The sequence below is a fragment of the Poecilia reticulata genome, linkage group LG8 (genome assembly GCF_000633615.1).
Source record: "Poecilia reticulata strain Guanapo linkage group LG8, Guppy_female_1.0+MT, whole genome shotgun sequence".
In the NCBI taxonomy this organism is placed as follows: Eukaryota; Metazoa; Chordata; class Actinopteri; order Cyprinodontiformes; family Poeciliidae; genus Poecilia; species Poecilia reticulata.
Window position 1 is genome coordinate 9,938,602 of NC_024338.1, and position 19,416 is coordinate 9,958,017.

Consider the following 19,416-nt stretch of genomic DNA (forward strand, 5'->3'; position numbering starts at 1 on the left):
ACCATGAGAGTTTCTTAGACCAAATCTTTAATGGTTTAACAAGGTCATAGTAAAACAGAAAGTTGCACATTTTGCTTTGCAACTCCCACCTCTTGCTGCTGCTCAGCTGGCTGAAAGAAAAAATGAGCGGCAGCCATCATTCATAGGTGTATGATTGGAATATCTGTTTAGCCAGACTTATTAACCAGCTGAAGCTTGTTACCAGAATTAAATTGGTATATTTATAACAGAATATTTGTTCAGCATATATCAAAATGCATGGCATCTGTAACAGTACTTTTAGAAGTAGAGGCAATTGTTACTACTTTTTCTTTTTAATAAAACMTTTAAATCTTGCTATTCCTTTATATTAGTAATCACCTTTTCCCTCTGAATGTTCTCTCAACCATGCTTATCAATAACAATGTTATATTTTTTGTTTTTCAGTGTGCATTTACTATTTACCAACCTTTCACCCCCCATTTAGGTCAATGACATGGACTAATACACCCAAAATGCAGCAGGGCTGGGGGTCCAACAGTGGAAACGGTAGCGAGGGATGGGGCAGCGGTGGCGACGGCACCAGAACAGGAGCCAGCAACCACTGGGGGGAACCTCAGAAGGGTGCCAGCTCAGTGGGCTGGGACAGCGACAGCGACCGCTCCGGCTCCGGATGTTGGAGCGACCCAAGCCGGACCACCAGCAGCAGCAGCACCTGGGTAGGCAGCGGAGGATCGAATACTCCTGACCAGAGCACTCCAAACCCCGGCTCCAACTGGGGAGACCCGGTCCACAAGCCCAACCCTCAAAGTAGCAGCCAAGGCTGGGGTGAGCCGGGGAAGAACAACCATGGAGCTCAGAACTGGGGGGAAGCCAACACTAAACCTTCTAACGAATGGAGTAAAGGTCCTGAATCCAGCATGTCCAGGGGCAACCAGGGTTCCAGCAAACCCACAGGTAGGGATCAGAGGGGTTTATCATTGCTAGAATTGATCATAGCTGAACTAAATGCGTTTACACTGGAACGTTTTGAGAGGAATAATYGAGCTAATGCCATGGTTTTGTTATTTCAGGCTGGCTTGGTGGCCCAATGCCTGCTGTAGGCCAGAAGGAGAACGTTGCAACCGGGTGGGAGGAACCTTCTCCGGAGTCCATCCGTCGAAGAATGGAGATCGATGACGGAACTGCAGCGTGGGGAGATCCTGGTAACGACCAATTCAAATACTAATCTCTTTAAAAAGACTGATTTAAAAAAATATTCTATACATTAAACCATTAAAGGCAACTAACAACTGAGCACTTAAGAGTATTATGTAAATCTTTTTTTATTGCAAAGTGACAGACAAATGAAGCTGTCAGATTTGCACTATATGTTAGATCATGATTACACCTTAAGAAAATACTGCACAAAGTAGCATATTTCTATTCAAAGAATTATGCAGCTGAGTAGGCTCATTGAGAAAAAAAAATATCCAAAATGTCCTTGCATATCTGTGCCTGAAAAATAAAAACATGCTATTTTTAAGAATGTTGCAAACTTTTCACAGGTAAATACAGCGGAGGCGCTGTCAACATGTGGAGCAGGACCACTCAGTCGGACCCGGAGCCCATGGCCCCGCCCTCTCAGAATAAACCCCACCCAGCACACAGCTCAATGCCGCCTGTGCAGCACGTCAACCAGGACAAAACYTCCACTTCAAGTAGGTTGCAAACATATTAACGCGCGAATACAAATGGCCTTTTTCACTGTGTATTTAAATGTCTGTTTATATAATAGAGGAAAACTCTTGACAGGCTGACATTTCATTAGAGAGTAAACGGATAAATCCAAAACATCACAGATATTTCTGTTTTTACATGAAATAATAAAAAAAAAAGTTATACTACCTTACCTAGTATATGTAAGTTAWGAAACTTGGACATATTCTTAAATCTCATGAAGTAATCTCAAAGCAGATCATGCATGCAAGTTTCAACTTTTAGGTAAATATATCACATTAGGTGAGCAGTTGTATTCTGATTTAAAATGTGTTATTTGTGCAGATGCTCACAAATGACGCATGCATTGGTTTTCAGAGCTGCATGGGTAAAAACTGAGCCAGTAGAAACCTTTCTCAGTCCTCCTACTGTGTTGTCTGCGCTCAGAGCTTTTTCCAAAGCTGGTTGAGTCATCCCTCTGGAATGCTAAGAGCATCTTTTTTTTTTTTTTTTCTCATTCACCTCTTCTTCCTTTCTTTTGTTTTTTTGTTCACCCACCAATTCTGCAGATACACTTTTGTTGAGTTGAAGTAGAAAAGAGCAAGAGAGAACATGAATGGCCAAGGAGGAGGTCTTCTGCGTTAGTAATGGGAATGTTTTCAGTGCAAGGCAGCTATTCTGCAGAAAGGGCCTGAGAAAGAGAAATGCACAAATAGGGTGTTAAACCCATTCAGATGTCCTTGTGCAGTGAACCAACTACAACAACCTCAGTGTTTTGCACATAGTCGCATTTGTCATATTTTTCATAAACATTAAGATATTTTTKCATGATAGGGAGTAGAGCATCACAATGTTTGAGGTGAAAAACAATTCAGATTTTTAGAAATAAAATGATAGATGCTAACAGCCTCATGATGCGGGGATGTTTAAAGTTACTAAAAATCTACAAGATGGGTAGAATACATGGGCAGGACTGTTTACTGCTCATCCTTAAAAAGTCTTAAGTTAATGTACCTAAAAAGTCCTACATTAATAATAATAAAAAAAATGTTTCTTTTTTTTCTTGTGGAATTTTTCTGTCAGGCAAAAGTCTTATTTGCATGCAGACATCTTCATTACGTCCTGTGACTCACTGCTAACCTACTCTTGCTAGCTAGCTTTTTTTTGTGTCCATCATTGGAAAGTGCACATTTATCAGCTGTTGACTGGACGAAGTCTGTACATGTTTTTGGAGATAATGGGTCTTAAATTAAATTCACAATGGTGTCAAAGGTCTTGCAGTTCGTGACACCTGCTGAAACTCTGATTTAAATGGACTCGAATGTGACAGCCACCTCTAATTCTGACTGCTGTTAAATTGAGTTATTTTGTAATGAATTGAACGCTTCTTTAATTTTTAATATTGTGCTACAAGGCGTGCATATTATATCTCAACACAATATGCATGTCACATTGCCGATGAGCCAGACATTTTTTTGATTTTATAAACATTAATTGGATGTATCGTGACGAAATGTATCACGATAAACGAAACGATACCCACCTCTAGTGTCCATCGATATTTGCCCTTTTATGCAAGTTTACAACTGTATGCACATTTACCGGAGGACCTTTGAAACCTCTGGCTACCCYGTGGTCAGTCCTATTTTTATAAGAAGCTATCCCTGGCATTCCCCCCAAACTCCTCCTGCAGAAGGGGAAAGCTGCAGGTCTGAGGGGTCAGATGTAACAAGAGCCTTCTGAACATGTTTCTCACTATATAAAGGCTAAACACCTAAATAAACACTTGCTTAATCAAGCTGGCATTGGCGTAACCCTTCCTTAGTCAAAGCAGACTAAAAGAGCTGTCTAAACACCAGAGGTTTGACTGATTGCAGAGGCTCCCTGTGTTTTTAAGAAAAGAAAAATGCTTCCGAATGCCAACAATGTCTCAGCTACTGAAGAGGACACTTCAGAAATTACACAGCGGCTCATATGGTGTCCTCCACTTCTGCAGGCTGGGGGGAGCCCTACTCTCAGCAGAAGGAGTCTTCCTCATGGGGGGAACCTTCAGCTGGTCCACCTGTGACGGTGGACAACGGGACATCTGCCTGGGGGAAGCCCATGGACACCAGCGCTGGCTGGGACGAACCCAACAAGGATGTCAGAGAATCTGGGTCAGGATGGGGCAATCAGCACAAGCCTGGTAGGTGGACGGCAGGTTTTCACCTCACATACGTACTGCACCACCTGCTTTTGTCTTTTGTCTTTTAACATCTTTCCTTAATATCTGCAGGTCCCAAGCCTATGGAGACGTGGGGTAGTGAGGACGTGTCCATGAGCAACAGCTGGGACCAGGAGGAGGAGGTGGAGATTGGGATGTGGAGCAACAACCAACAGGACAGTCGGTCTCATGACCAGAACACGTGGAACTACAAGCAAAAAGGCCCCAACAAGGTCTGTCCAATTAAACACACAATTATATTAAAAAAGGCAGAAATGCTTTCATTTCCCTCCCTTTCTTTGTTGACAAACTAAGAGTCTCTCTTTCTTTTTTAAATCTGTGTTTCAGATGAACAAACCAGTCAACAAGCAGGATGACCCTTGGAAACCTTTTATCGCCCAGTTCAACAGCATGTCTTTCTCTGTAAGCTTCATCCTGTTCTGCCCAAATTCAGTTTTTGTTTGATTGTTTCAATAATCTCACATCGTTAGTACAACTCAGACACTGAGGAGGTGAGTGGAAAAACRTGCTTAAAATACAGGTATATTTTGAAGAACTTTAAAAAATGTAATTGATTTCAGTAATTCGATATATATACACAAATACACAGTCCAGAGATGTCATAGGCTGCACAGAATGAAACTAGTTGTTCAGATTGCTGCATTTTCAACATATAAATGGAAAGTTTTGTGGAAAGAAAAACTGGTAGAATAAGTTGCACAAACTTATTCAGTCTTGATGGGAATGTGAAGGAAACGCCAACTTAGGAGTTTGTAGATTTTATTCCTTTAAGAGCTACAGACGCGCATCTGCAGCAGCTGCTGCATTCCTTGACCAGGGGCAATGTCAGAAGTTACCTGTCGCTAAAGAGAAAGGATTCTTTTAATTTCATCTTTTTAGATTAAATTTAAACTTTGCACTTCATTTGGAAGTCGAGGTCTGAGCCTGGAAGCAGAGTGGAGAGGCTCAACTTTTTTAATGTAGGAAATGGGGGGGGGGGATACAAAGATTTCCAGTGATATTTTCAATAGGAGATGCAACTTGTAGAAACAAAACTTGCTTTTGTTGTTTATTTCTGTTAAGTTTTTCTGCCTGCCAAATGCTTTCTGTGCATAAATTCCTGATCATATTCCTCAATGTCAGTAAATCTAGATCTTCTTGCCTTTGCAGAGGGACTCTCCTGACGAGTCCATGAAGCCAGGATCAGGCATGGGTRCGGACAAACGTATGGACATGAGCAGCATGGGGGACTACAACGGCGTCATGGGGAAGAACCCAGTCTCTCGACACCAGTATCACAAGGACTCTGTCGTAGATCGTCCTTACTTTGACAAGGTACGCAGCAGCTTCAGCTATGAAGCCTTTAGAGGGGAGGAACGTCTGGTTAGCTGTTGCTTTCTTTGCTCTCTTCTGCCCCTCAGTGGTTGTTCTGACAAGCTGCATGTCTGCACTGTTTTTTTTGTTTTTTTAATGAACTCTTCTCAGTTGCTGTGCAGCATTACTTGTAATTTTTTTTCATGTATTTGACTTGATCAATTGCCTCTCATAAGACGTTTGACCAGATTGCCGCGAGGTTCATGCTTTTCTTTTTAGTTTAAATTTTCAGGTCCGTTTTTCTATCGTGCTTCGACTCGATCTTAAACCTGTTTTTGCTTCGCTGCACTTTTCTCTTGCACCCAGAATTTTCTCTTTTCACCTTCCTCGTTATGCAAAATTAATTACTTTCTCTTTTCTTCCCTTCCCTCTCTGTGCCTATTTGGCTGCTGACGTGCTTCCTGTCCCTCTGTGCTTGCCGTCCATGTGCCGTGCGCGCCGGGCCTTTGTTTCTGCAGCTTTCTGCTTATGATAGCCCTGCTTCTGATGAGCTCTCCTCCAATCAAAGCATGAGCCTTTCCCCTAGCAATTCTGCTCAGCCTATCCCCTGTTTCAACTCCGGGCCCTCCCCTTCCCACTCTAGTTCTGGGGCCGCTCCGCAGGTGAGTGTGGAAGGATGACGAGTGGTTGTTGTTGATTTTTTATTATTTTGAGCTTTCAGATTTGTTTGTTCTGCACATATCATGGCTGGCGTTGTGGCTTATTTTCCAACACATTCCTGACATTTATTAAATCTTAGACCATAAACTGTTAAAAAGCATGTGATTGGTTGTTTCTCTTGTTACATCTTAGTTGTTTAAATAACTTCATGTAAAATGGTTTATTTTTTTCTTTCTTTTTCCTCAGAATGTAAATCCCATGTTGGGTGGCAGCAGCGTAGCACAGGGCCGAGGAGGCCCCCAGTCCCAACCCCCAACTCAACCCAATCTTCGCAACCAAGTGCCTCCGACCATCCTGCCCTCTCAGGTAGAACAAACTAGCAATGCAGTAATTATATTATAATCATGTGGCATTCAGCAACTGTTTTTAAACAATTTGTTTTCGTTTTTTGAAACTCTTGGACTCTTTTGAAATCTGCCAGAAATGTTTACTTTTCTAATTTTTTATTTTTGGAAAATGAACAACAAAACGGAACAAACTTGTTGAATTTTGGAATTGCATGAAGGTTTTGTATAAATCTTCTGTGTCTTTTGGCTAATGCTTGAAATATCTACAAGAAATTAGAAAAATGCGACTCCAAAATTCCCACTAATTTGATGGAAAATATTTGGTTCAAGATGGAAAACCTGACATTTTTACAGTTTTGTGGGAGAAACAAAAAAAAATTTTTATGCCAACATAAGAATCACAAATTTTGTTTTAATGAGCCGAGACCATAGATTACAGCTTTAAATATTCGGCTCATTCTGATCGCAGTATCAAAAAGTGTTTCAAACAGTCAAATCAAGTCCAGATTCAAGTATAAAAACTGAAAATGATCAATGTTATTTTTGTCCTCTTAGTTTTTCCTTTATTTTTGGTGGGTTGATTGAGAACAAATTTTCATTTTCTCCTGCTGTTGGCATAAGACTAATAAGCTCCCATTCATCTTCATTGTATATATTTATATTGATGGTGTTCATTATAATTTATTTACTTGTTTATTTATTATTATTGGAGTTTTGTGACAAAACTTTGCTCAGTATGTACATTCTAAATGTATCGTTAAATTAACAGTTGCAGTATGAAAAATTACCTTTATTCACCAGACTTCATGTTTATTTTTCTTTCTCCAAAATGCACTCCAGATTATACCATTTTATTGTAGCTAATTTCCATCTAAATATATTTGTTGATATGGTCAAGACAACATTGCAAAAGCTGAAGAACTACTTGCTTTGTTTACTTAAATTGCATCTCAAATAAGTCGGAGCTTAATTCAGCAAATGGAGTCACAAGCGAGGTGGCGCTTCACTTTGAGGAAGAACATCCTGGTGTTCTTCTTCATTTCATCTTTCAAAGACGGCAGATCTCAACTTAAACCTGCATCTGTCTCTGTTGGTCCAGGTCCCTCCCTCTCTGCTGAAGTACCCAGGAGCTAACGGTGGATTGAACCCTCTGTTTGGTCAGCAGGTGGCTGTGCTCAACCAACTCTCCCAGCTCAACCAACTCTCCCAGCTCAACCAGCTCAGCCAGTTACAGGTATGAAAGTGGAGGTTTGCACAGACCCGGCTTAGTTAAAATGCGAGAACTGTCATTAAAAGGGTCGGCGTGATTCTCGTTCTGTGTTTTGACTCTGTCGTCTGTCTGCAGCGTCTTCTCTTTCAGCATCAGCAGCAGCAAAAGGTTCAAAGCCAGAGGGCCATGCCCGTAGGTCGTCAGACTGAACAGGTGAGTTGGTTTCCTAATTTCAAGCCAACTTCCACCAGATATAGGTAAAATGTTGCTTGAAGTTGCTTCCTTCCTCCTCCTCTCCACAGACACGTCCCATTGGTTCGTCTCCATCAATGATGCAGCCTCCACGGCAACTCAAACCGTACCCCGACAATTACTTGTCCCAAAACACCCCAGACCTTCAGAAGGACAGTTCCTCCATCGGCTCCTTCGGCAACTTCTCCTTTGGTATGTCGACTCCTAGTCAGTCGTCTTAAGTCTCCAGACGCAGTTTCTCAGATTACAAATGGGGTTTTCGTAATTTTATTCACGATTTACTAAAGTATGGGTGAAGAAGGAAAGGAAGCGATAAGAAATCTTACCTGTTGTTGGCAACGAGATATGAAAACTGATGTTCAGATACTACGTAAACTTAATCTCATCTGACTGAGCTTGAGCTTTATTAGCAGGATTCTACTAGTGTACCATAAGCCTGGCGGGCCTCCCAGCAGGTGAAGCGTCATTTATGTTAGATGGGGTTTTAGACGGATTAAGCTAGATTTATAGTTGCTGCACTTTGGGCCGCTGGTGGACTACCACCTTGCTGAGCAGGTGGAGGGAAACCTTGTTTTAGCAAAGAGAAGTGGGCAAAAATATTCCAAAAGACTCAGTTCTGCAAAGATTCGACTCGGATCGACTGAAACTAATTCATTCCACGTTTCTCAGTTCAGCAATGAGGTTTGTGGTTGTTCCGTAAAAAAAAGTGAAGAAGTTTAAATGGCGTAAATGCTTTTCATCAAGCTGCTGGTACTCTCACTGTTCCTGACCTCTGCCTCTGTCTCTTGCCATCAGGCTTGAATTCTAACCAGAATGTAACCCTGGACATGGGTGTTGGGGGTGGAAGCAGCAGTGGCGGAGGAGCTGTGAACTACAAAGAGCTGCCCCAGTCCAGACTGAAGAAACTTTGGGCTGCTGACCCCCTGGAGCAGAACAGCAAACCTGGTACTCCTTAAGCCCATTTAGTAACAGCAGATTAAAAAAACGCTGTCTGCTTGTCGACTTGTTTGCGTCTCTTAAGCCTGAGGTTTCATCCTACAGGTGCTATGTCGTCTGGACTCCGTCTGGACGACTCTCCTTTCTATGATTTCCTGTCTCCCGGCCCGTCTCCCCTGAGTCCTCCTGGTCAATCAATGGGCTCTGTGGGGGATGGCTGGCCACCCCGTGCCAACTCCCCTCCTCCCCATGGAAATACTGTCACCTGGCCCCCAGGTAGACGCCCCGTCAGCCTAGGAARCGCCTTTTTAAATTGTTTCTTTGGAATCACAGCTAATAATTGCGGACAACTATCTGCAGAGTTCCGGCCCGGGGARCCTTGGAAAGGTTACCCCAACATCGACCCTGAGACTGACCCGTACGTGACCCCTGGTAGTGTCATCAACAACCTTTCAATCAACACCGTCCGCGACACAGAMCTCCTCAGGGACAGGAACAAYGGTAGGCCACACAAAATGTCTTTAAAATGCTGCCCCGTCATACTTCCTCGCTTSAAATGTGAAGATGTGAGTCYAAGTTTTGTAAATAAGGGAACTCGGAGGAGTCAAGTCAACCAATAAATTGGCCCCTATTTTCTTAACCTTGAGAGATCGGAGATCGACCGATACTTGAGAAACTGACCTCGTCTGCCGCTGCATAGGTCTGAAAATGAGCCAATATCTCCTTTTTTCTCTGCTGTGAGAGAGGACTGACTGACTCGCCCACCAGGTCACGTCTGCACCTACGCGGTTAACAAAAGTCATCCCACTGTTGCCAATCTAGCGACTTTCTAGAAAAAAATAAAAGGCATCCACCAAAATCGGAATTGGCAAATCAGGTTTTTTGTTAAAGATTGGTGACTCACCAGAAACTCCAATCTTTGCACTCCTTTAAATAGGAGACAACGCAGTAGAAATAACGCTGTTGCTATGGTTTCCCAGGGCCATCCTCATCACTGAACACCACGATGCCTTCTAACAGTGCCTGGTCATCCATTCGTGCCTCCAGCCACAGCGGTTCCCTCACCAGTACAGCACAAAGCACTTCAGGTAAGTTTTTACACTCRGGAATCACGCCGTGGCTCTAAATCAACCCGTCTTTCTGTAAATGTACTCTCTCCATGGATCCACAGTTTTACATTTCCTAAATAAAATCAAACTCTGTCSCCCCCTTGCAGCTAGACCCAGTGAGTCAAAGTGGTCTCCTGGCGGCGGTTCTGTGTCCAACTCCTCTTTAGCCCATGAGCTTTGGAAGGTCCCCCTGTCTCCTAAGCCGCTGCCGGTAGCAGCCCCCTCCAGACCACCGCCTGGCCTCACCAGCCAGAAGCCCAGCCCCGCCTCCTCCGGCTGGGACGGCTCTGCCCTGAGGCTGGGGGGCTGGAGCTCCTCCGAGTCCAGATACACGCCCGGTGAGACAGCATGRGTGTTTCTGTAATTTTACTTTTGGGAGACAGAGTGAGATGTTTTTATCTGTTTTTTTATTTTATTTTATGTATATATGATTGTGTTTTGTTTTTTAATCAGGCTCCAGTTGGGGTGACAGCAGCAGCTCAGGGAGAACCCAATGGCTCGTTCTGAAAAATCTCACACCTCAGGTACTCAAAGTAGTTTAAATAAATCACAGCACAAACTAAATGTTTTATTGCTATCCAAGTGCTCCATGTTTTGGCTTACGTGCTCCTTTTGGGTTCCCAGATTGACGGCTCTACAYTGAGGACTCTGTGCATGCAGCATGGCCCTCTGATCACATTCCACCTCAACCTGCCACATGGTAACGCCGTGGTTTGCTACAGCTCAAAGGATGAAGCCGCCAAGGCCCAGAAGAGCCTGCACATGTAAGAATGAACTATTTACTTCCACCAACAGACTTTTTATAGACCGTCAATCATACAACTTTTCATGTCATTCGCGAACTCATTTCTTTCCATCAGCTTACTTTAGCCAGTTGTTTCGAGGTCCAAATGCTGTTGCAACGCTAAATATTTATTCCCTTAAGCTTTTATTTATTACAATTTGCCATTTTCAACCACAAATTTGAATTTACTGCATTGAGATTTAATATGACAGACCTACACAACTTAAAAGTATGAAGAAACTTTTTTTGTTTTTCTTTTATACGTATAAATAAATGTGAAGTTTTGTGAGCTTTTGTATTTAAGCCCCTTATTATCTGAAGTAAAAATGTGCTTGATATTCAAACTGCAAAGTTTTGTAATAAATTACAAAACATTTTGTGGGGCAAACACGAACTTGTCTTTGTGTCCCTGCAGGTGTGTTTTGGGGAACACTACTATACTGGCTGAGTTCGCCACCGAGGAGGAAATCAGCCGCTTCTTTGCACAAGGGCAGTCACTGGCCACGCCCTCCTCTGGCTGGCAGGCCATCGGCTCCTCTCAAAGCCGAATGGATCAGTCTCACCCCTTCCCCAGCCGCGCCTCTGAACCCAGCCAGTGGAACAGCGGCGACCTGCACAGATCCTCTCTGTGGGGCGGGCCCAACTACTCCAGTAGCCTGTGGGGGAACCCCAGCGCCGCTGAGCAGGGGCGGATCAGCAGCTCCTCTCCAATCAGCTCCTTCCTCCCGGTGGACCAYCTGACGGGCAGCGGGGACTCCATGTGAAGCGCCAGACGGGGGGGCCGGGAGACGGGTCAGTAGAGAATAGTCAATAATCAGCTGAAGAAAACGGAAAGAAAAGAGTAGTTCTAAACGCAGCCGCACTAGTTGGGACTCTTTCTCACTTACAAGATATTCAACAAAATGGGGGGCCGGGGTGTCTCCCCCTGTGGAATACAAGTTACGTTTCTCTTTCTGCACATATGTCCACTTTGTTTTAGCCCAAAAACATATCAGTCGGAATACTTGAATCATGCAGGCCAATTCTATAATGTGAACGGATGGATATTTGCTTCCAGGTAGTGCTCTTTCAGACCGAAAAAAAGCTTCAGTCAAGTTCATTATTATTATTATTATTATTATTATTATTATATATTTTGTTTCATTCGTCATGTTTATTTGAATTCCAATTCTTTTATTTTCAACATTTTCATTTTTTTTTTTTTTGCGTTTTGTTTGCTGACAATGTTGGAGTATGAGCTTTTTTAACTTTGCACTGAATGTGGTTTTTTTCTCAGTATATATAATCTGCAATATAGAGGGAGCAGCCAGTTTTTTCCAGTGTAGCTGTTTACTCATTGAGGTCCTTATCGTACGTGTGCGCGGAGTACTTTGTGTGTATGTGATTGCATTGTGAATGAGTATATGTGCGCTCCTCTCTGCCTTGGCACGCCTACCTTACTGCGTTGTTGTGGAGTTCAAGATCAACAGATAAGTTCAAGAATAAAGCCTGACTTAGRATGATTATCTGGTGATGGAAAGAAAACAACATGAAAAGAATAAGTGACATTTATAAAAGTATTGCACCAATTTTTGTTTTAAAACTAAAGAAAGTTGAGCTCTGCAGTGCAAAGGACTGTAGCCGCAGCTGGGACTAGCAAGCCTCTCCCGCTCTAAGAAAGTGGGCGGGGCCTATCTAGCAAGCCCTCCCGGTCGCCCCCTAGCGGGGCGGGGAGGGAACAGCACTTTCAGAATAGGCTTTCAATGTTTTTTGGAGGTGCCACACTGCAACCTCTTGTTTACAAGACTTAGGAGGCAGAACGTGTGTCCATTCTTCATTTTAAAGAGAAGATAAACTAAAAAAAAAAAAAAAATTAAAAGCTTAAAAAAAGTATATATAAAAATTATTAAAAAGAAAAAAAACAAAAAACTCTTGAGGATGAAGACGATGCGTTGTAACTCTGGGAATTCGGATCAGTGTTTTTTTTCTTTTCTTTTTTTTTTTTTCTTGGCCATGGCGTTGGTTATTTAAACTATTCCTCTTCTTGTCTGCTAAATAACCAGCAATGGTTCTCAGGAAATCAAGCCAGTTTCCCCCTCGCCCCTTGTAGTTGAATTTAAAAACAAAAAAAATAAAATAAAAACTACTACTACTCCTTGTAGGAAAGGAAAATCCAACATCTAGCACTGAAAACTATGTAAAGGTCTTTTTTTTTCCTTATAATTTTTTTCCTCTGCCAAATAACTGCTTTAAAGCTGGAGAAGCTCACACACTGCTTTCAATATGCTGTCTTTTTTTGCGGGAGGAGGAGCGTTCCCGGTAAAGACAGTGGGAAGGACGGAGAAGGGACTGTAAATCATCCCAGCGCTCCCTCTCTCTCTCCATCCCTCTCTCTCTCCTCCTCCTCCACTCCATTGTTGTAGAAACTTTGGGGACTGTTTTTAATGTGAGTGTAAAATGTCTCGTCACTTATAATAATAATAAGAGAAAAAAAAAACCAAGAGAAAAGGCAAAATCTGTATCTATGCATACTGTAGCCTCTCGTATTCACAAGGCCTGCCGAGAGGTTTTTCTTTTTGTTTTTGTTCCCTGTCTCTCAAAAAAAAAATTTTGAAATGTTTCATTAAGTACGACTACATGCTATTTTTTTTTGTTTTGTTTCGTTGCTTATAATCATTGCCACAAATGTGTTTTAAAAAGGTATATAACAACAAAAAACGAAGAAAAACATTTAAAAAAAAATTTTTTTTTTGGTTGAAGATATTTTAACAGTGCAAAAGTCGTCCACATTTCATTGCCTTGATCCTAAATGTGTCCGAAGATGCAACAAGTCAAGTGGCTTCTACCTGTTTACAAATAGAATATGATTGTATTGTTGTACTGTTTTTATTTTCTTTCTTTTTTTTCTTTTTTTTYTTTTTTTTTTTGGTTGGTTGGTTTTCTCTTCCCATCCTTCGGGTCTGGGAAGGGTGGGGTACTCATCTGAAGTTTCTGACATCATGAATTTGTGTGCGAGAGAGAGAGAAAGCGAGAGAACGGTGTGAATGTAACTGTTGATTTCAAAAGAAATGCTTGCGTGAACATTAAATTKACCTATATACCAGTGATTGTTGAGTTACTATGATGCACAATTTTTAGCGTGACAAGGCGAAAGCTTCAGAGCACGTTGGACGAGAGATCAGCATTAGCGAAGCCATGGACCTTAATTTTCTTTTCACGTGTTATTTTTACTTTTCTCTTCCCGTGTTCAGCCTGTTATGCATGTGTGTTGGCGTGCACACATTAACATCCCCCCAACACCAATATAGAGTTTTTATTTCAGAAGTACTACAAGCTTTTTTGGCTTCAGTTGTTTTTTTTKTTGTTTTTTTTTTTTTAGTTTCACCGTGAATATATACAATAAACGACTTTAAGGCGTATGTAGTGAATAAACCTCGAGTATTAGCCAGACTTGACAGTGGTGTGTGCCAGTATTGAATGCTCTCTACCAAATAATTCAATCATAYAAAAAAAGATTAGTTTACTTAATTCCACATCTCTTTGCTTAAACTATAAATATATATCTTGTGTTTTTGTCTTGAAGTTATCAAATGGAACATCTGAACTGTGTTTTTAGGTTGTTTTTTTTTTAGTTAAGTTGACAGAATGAACTGAGGAGCCTTGGATTTTGCACTCGGGCGGATTGGAGGAAACACCGGAGTCGGGTCGGGGTCATACGGGCGGGGCGAGGATTTAGCTTAGCGACAGGGTAACTATTGTGTGGCGTGAGCTGCGGCTAAAGTCGACGGTGCTTAGTTTTTTTTGTTGTTTGTTTTTGTTTTTTCCTCGCCTCGGATTGTAGTGAAAACGGTTATAAAAAAAAAAAGGCTCAGCGGAGCTCCGATTTGACCCATTCAGCATCTTCAACCATATCTCCACCGCATGGGACAGAGCAGGAAATGCAGCTGCTGCTCGTGGTTTGTTGTTAGGGGAGCAGGGGGGCGGTCTGACCATGCCTGGCGATCATGGCGGGAGATACTCATGACTGAAAATAGGTTTTTTTCTTTTTTTAGCCCCTTTGTGACTCRGGCAAGAGGATGTGACCTATAAGGCTCGTTTTCAGGGACACACAGGGTTCCACTCGCTTCCTTGCTGGCTTATCTTGAATCGACTCTCCCGCATCCAAACCCTAAGCTCAGTTACAGGGGAGAAGATCCAAAAGAGAAAAAAAAAACTGTCAAGAGTATGGAGCAAGTCGACCCCAATCTGTCCATATTCTCTTTCTGCTCGTTTAAAAGGACTTTGTTCATTCTGATTTATTTAGGGGGTTGCTTTTTTTTTTTTCGTTTTTAGCAATGTGCATTTTCCTGCGCTGATCTAAGAGTGGTCTTGTCCTACTTTAGTATCCTTACCTTAAACGTTAGTGGGACGATAACTGAGCTCTGAGCAGCCCCGGAGGTGGCATCGCTAGCGCTGTTAGAGAAGGGACAAGCAACGTCTGTAAAACGCCTCTCAGTAATAATGTTTTTTTTTTTGTTCCCAGCAGAATTGTGCTATCTTTCTGTTCAATCTACTGTTGGTGTGTGTGAAGATGCACGTGTGTGTGTGTGTGTGTGTGTGTGAGAGAGTGAACTTATGCCAAATCGACGAGGGAGGGTTGTTAGGGAAGGAAAGGGATTGAATTTCTTTATTTTTCTTTTTAAAGCTGTATGTGTGCATATGTGTATTTAAAAAGCTGGACAATGTTAAATGCTTGAAGAAAAAATAATACATTTGCAAAAAGATGACATGAGGAAAACCACCATGAGCAATGTACAATCCCCAAAAAGCTGCCAAGCAGCCTGACGACAGGGCCAGACGAGGGGAGGAAAGAAGGAAAGAGATTGGTAGGAGAGGAGGGAGGGTCGCTGGTGATACTCTACTACTTTAAAAAAAAAAAATTTAAGTACAAATAATGTGACTTGTGTTTTTTTTTTCTAACTATCCTGTGACTAAAATGCTATATTATATCATAACACACACCCAACGGCTCTTACGGTCGATCAAAAGTGCTAAGGCTATTTTTTATTTTTTTTTAAAGAAAAACAAAAACTGTGAGAATCTGCTGTCTTTTGTTTTACACTTAGTATAACCACACATGTACAAACCCTGAAAAGCTTTAGTCTAACCAGCACAAAGATGTGGGTCGGGGGCGGGTGGGATTTATTTTATTTTATTTTTTTTCCCCTTTTCTTTCTCGGGGTTGGGTGTTGCTCAGAGAGACTATGCAGTGGAGTGTTGAACCCAGGCTTCCATGTCCACCTTGGGTTTTCTGTTCTCTAAATTATATATATATATTTAAAAAATCCCTTTGTAGAAACGCAGCTGAGATGGGATTCCCAATAACGTTCCTCAAACATGTGCCATCTTTGAATTGTACTGCTTCTAATAATCTTTAAAAAAAAAAAAAAAAGCAACAAAAAAAAAAACACAAAACAACCTGATGAACCTTTATTACCTAACAGGGCCAGTTGTAGCAGGAGAGGATAGGTTAAGATTTGCAAAGTCCATTTATTTTCCCAGCTTGGCCGGTGAAACTGCAAATTTTACACRACTACAATGTTTTTTATAGAGATTCTATCAATCCAGTGTGTAGTTGGATCACCTTTAAACCTATTATGCACATTGCTTTGGGGAGACTGTTGAAACTATACATAATATATATATATAAGAATATAAACATACAGTGTCTGTAATCATCCAACAAACAGAACAGGAAGTACCTTTTGCTTTCATTTTCCAAATGTCTTCCTCGGCTCAAAGGATTTTATCTTAACTTCAGTGGAATCTGCACTTTTTGAAGGACAATCTTTATTTGTATGGGTATAAATTGACAAAAAACAAACATAAAAAAAAAAAAAAAATGAAGTCGCCTGATATTACATGGTATAGAAAACCAACTCCAGTGTGCTCTAATAATGAATGTCTCCTCTGATGTCTATATATGTTTGGGTTCATTTAATCTTTTTATCCTTTTTTTTTTTGTTGTTGCTTGGTTTGTTCTGTATTTTTTTTTCCTTTTAATTTTCTGGATTTTAGTGTTCTTAGAGAATCTGTATTAAGGTGTAGAGTAGTAGTTAGTAGGTCTTCTGTTGGCTGTACTCGTATACTGATTACTGTTTGTAACCCTCTGGCTCCTGCAGCCGGCATAGAAAGCTGTATAACTTGAGTACAACCCTCAATAAAAGACTAACAGTGACAAAACGCTCCAGCTCGCCGCGTCTTTATTTTCTCCACAACCTGGAAAGTCCTTGGTATTTTATGTTCAGTGTTTTCCAGGTAAGAAGCATAAGTAGTCTATTCTATCCCATTTTATAAATTACTCCATTTTTCCTCTAAAGTGCTTTGCTTTTCTGTCCTTTCGTTGACGGAAACTGAGAAATCTGTACTGGCTGTTTAATACAAAACTTAATTCTTGTAACAAAGAAATCTCATCTGTATTCGTATGCTTCGAATGAAATGAGACCGGAGCCGCGTTTACAGAACCAAACAATCCTGCCTTTATTGATCTATTCATGAGAAAATTATACATCAATTTGACAGGCTGGAACCTGAAGTAAAATAAAACTCAGAGCTGTGATGGATCCTCATTTAATACAGCTTCTTRACATCCGAGCTCCCGAGCACATGTTCGTTTTAAATACAGTGAAACACAAGACACGGCAGGCGATTGCAGGCGATTGCAGACGTTGCGACGATGGACCGAAGAGCTTGATGAGGGCGGGGATGTTTAAGTGGAAAAAAAAAAAAAAAGTGGCGCCGATCTGCTTCGTAAGTACTTCCCATGGGGTGGGCACCTTCTGGAAGTAGAAAGTGATGTGAAAAATCAAATGAAGGTGTACACTCCGGAGAAGCTGAGAGCAGAGTGGAAGCACTTGCCTTTGAACTATTATTCATAAACATCCTTCTTGTCTGCAATGTACTGTACAATCTCCTCAGGAGTCATGAGCTTCTCCGCTTCGGCATCTGGGATCTCAAAGCCTGCAGCAGAAACGGAATAGGAAGGTCCAATAAACGATGAGCCGGAAAAAACTGAAATCCAAAACATGACCCTTTTTTTTTTAATTATTATTTTAGCACAACAGCATCTTATGCTATAAGATAAGCCACTGATTTCTGCATGGCAATCTCTACTTCTTTGCTTCTCAACCTGGATAACTAACCAACCGGCTCTCACCAAACTCGTCTTCCATGGCCATTATGATCTCCACCTGGTCCAAGCTGTCCAATCCCAAATCTTTCATGAAATGGGAGGTTACCTGAAGCTGGAGAATAAAACAATTATTTAGTGACTTCATTGCATTTTAAATAAGTCATGCTGACTCAAGAAAATATAGACGTCCTAAAGATCCAATAGGAACCTTTTTTTTTTTGTCTTGCTTTGCAACGACTCACCTTTTCTGGGTTGATCTTGTCGTAGAGTTTCAGTACATACAAGACRCGGTCTTTGATGGTTTCTAGGGTGAGGGGGGGCAGGTCGCCATACTGTCGGCACAGCAACCCCACTGATGAGATCTAAGCAAGGCAAGGAGAAAGAGACAGGAAAGTTCAGATCAACATATTTCTCTCCACTGTTAAAGAAACTAAAGATCCACTGATTTTTTTCAGCAAAATCCTGATAACAGACACTTGGGGAACCCAAAAAATCCAATCTTTTTACAATCGGGTAACATTTTTCAGTGGGGAAGTCATTACTGACAGAAGACGACTCAAGTTAGGCTAATTCCACAATCAGCGAAATGCACAGGAATGTACGAAGTGACACGTTCAAGCATTTCCATGGTTCATTCAAGAAGGTATTTCAGCAAATGAATTGTTTTGTAATGCTAATTTCTACTATGAGAAGATGATCATATCTTTATTAAAGACACACAATAGTAAAAAATCCATAGTAAAAAGATATGAGATAAAAATAAACAAGCTCGTAACAGTATGTATTTGGTGTACTTGTACTTTATGATTTAATTCTTGAAGAAATTGTTATAAACTAGGAATAAATGTTAACTACAGTGCAGAGAGGAGAGGATGAGTTATATAAGTCGGAGAGGAAAAGTGATAAATCTTTTAATTTAGACCGGTTACATTTTTACTCGTCTTCACCTGTAAAAAGTAGTAAATTAAACATGTACATATTTAGTAATTAACCCTGAAGACTCGAGTTTTCAATAACAAATCCATAGTGATGTCTTTGTTGTTGTGTAAATTGAAGCTTTCTGCCATTCCTTCGCAATCTTCTAAGTGTATAAAAACATGCCTTTAGAGAGTGGTTATTATTCACTGTTAGAAGCATTTAATTTCATGTGTGTCTGGGGTGCAGACTTACTCAACACAAGTACAAACACATGCCAGTAAATTTGGCTAACAGCTAGCTTTATGTGCTAACAAGCCACAAAACTCAGCAGTTGTGTCGTAATAGCATTCCTTCATCAATGTGGCCACACAATCGTGTTGAAAAATTAGTCCGCCAGCTAAAACAAAAGTCACGCATCCCAGTAAACCTGCAGCAGACTCTATTAGCCTGTGAGCTTTGAAAGACATCGGGTAGGTCACACAGCTAGGCCGCAGCTCTGCGCCGCGCTAGCAGCAACTCACCCTGCTCTGTCCCAGCCACCGCGTCCTCCGGCTGTCTGCAGCGAAGGAGAATGGTCGGTGGACGGTGACTGCCGGGGCGACAGCCGCTCTGAGCGCGAGGTTGACTGGGCAAAGCCTCAATGAGGGCCGGCCAAGCGAGCGGACACACTGTTGCAGGACACGGGCCGCCATGTTGTAGGAGAACCTGCTGAATCGGAGGCAAGTTGGAAGACTCCAGGTCAAGGGCTCCAATCTGCGCATGCGCGTTAAATACAAGAGGATTTTTCTTTAAAAAATAATTTGCTGTTTATTTTTGGTTAATATTTTATAGTGTACTACAGAAACTTTTTAAATGT

The 19,416-nt window shown here is 41.5% G+C and overlaps 2 protein-coding genes across 3 annotated transcripts in view; one reads left to right on the forward strand and one right to left on the reverse strand.

Annotated features, from left to right (window-relative positions):
* Nucleotides 1-12,968, forward strand: part of LOC103468582 (trinucleotide repeat containing adaptor 6A) — a 32,108-nt gene extending 19,140 nt beyond the window's left edge. The window contains exons 8-27 of one of the 2 annotated variants that reach the window (XM_008415729.2): nucleotides 467-936; nucleotides 1,053-1,184; nucleotides 1,527-1,679; nucleotides 3,674-3,862; nucleotides 3,953-4,113; nucleotides 4,229-4,303; nucleotides 5,051-5,215; nucleotides 5,713-5,856; nucleotides 6,101-6,220; nucleotides 7,301-7,435; nucleotides 7,547-7,624; nucleotides 7,714-7,855; nucleotides 8,459-8,608; nucleotides 8,705-8,875; nucleotides 8,960-9,100; nucleotides 9,580-9,687; nucleotides 9,816-10,046; nucleotides 10,162-10,232; nucleotides 10,333-10,472; nucleotides 10,908-12,968. In XM_008415729.2, coding sequence (XP_008413951.1) covers nucleotides 467-936; nucleotides 1,053-1,184; nucleotides 1,527-1,679; nucleotides 3,674-3,862; nucleotides 3,953-4,113; nucleotides 4,229-4,303; nucleotides 5,051-5,215; nucleotides 5,713-5,856; nucleotides 6,101-6,220; nucleotides 7,301-7,435; nucleotides 7,547-7,624; nucleotides 7,714-7,855; nucleotides 8,459-8,608; nucleotides 8,705-8,875; nucleotides 8,960-9,100; nucleotides 9,580-9,687; nucleotides 9,816-10,046; nucleotides 10,162-10,232; nucleotides 10,333-10,472; nucleotides 10,908-11,256 — 3,325 coding nt within the window. In that variant the 3' untranslated portion in view covers nucleotides 11,257-12,968. The other variant, XM_017306359.1, reaches the window with a different exon arrangement.
* Nucleotides 12,969-16,965: 3,997 nt separating this feature from the next.
* On the reverse strand, nucleotides 16,966-19,298 carry ndufab1b (NADH:ubiquinone oxidoreductase subunit AB1b). The gene is made up of 5 exons (XM_008415728.2): nucleotides 19,082-19,298; nucleotides 17,885-18,004; nucleotides 17,667-17,754; nucleotides 17,369-17,470; nucleotides 16,966-17,289 (listed from the first exon to the last, which is right to left on the reverse strand). The coding sequence occupies exons 1-4, from the start codon at nucleotides 19,250-19,252 to the stop codon at nucleotides 17,379-17,381; spliced, it is 471 nt and encodes a 156-aa protein (XP_008413950.1). The 5' UTR covers nucleotides 19,253-19,298; the 3' UTR covers nucleotides 16,966-17,289; nucleotides 17,369-17,378.
* Between the last annotated feature and the right edge of the window lie 118 nt (nucleotides 19,299-19,416).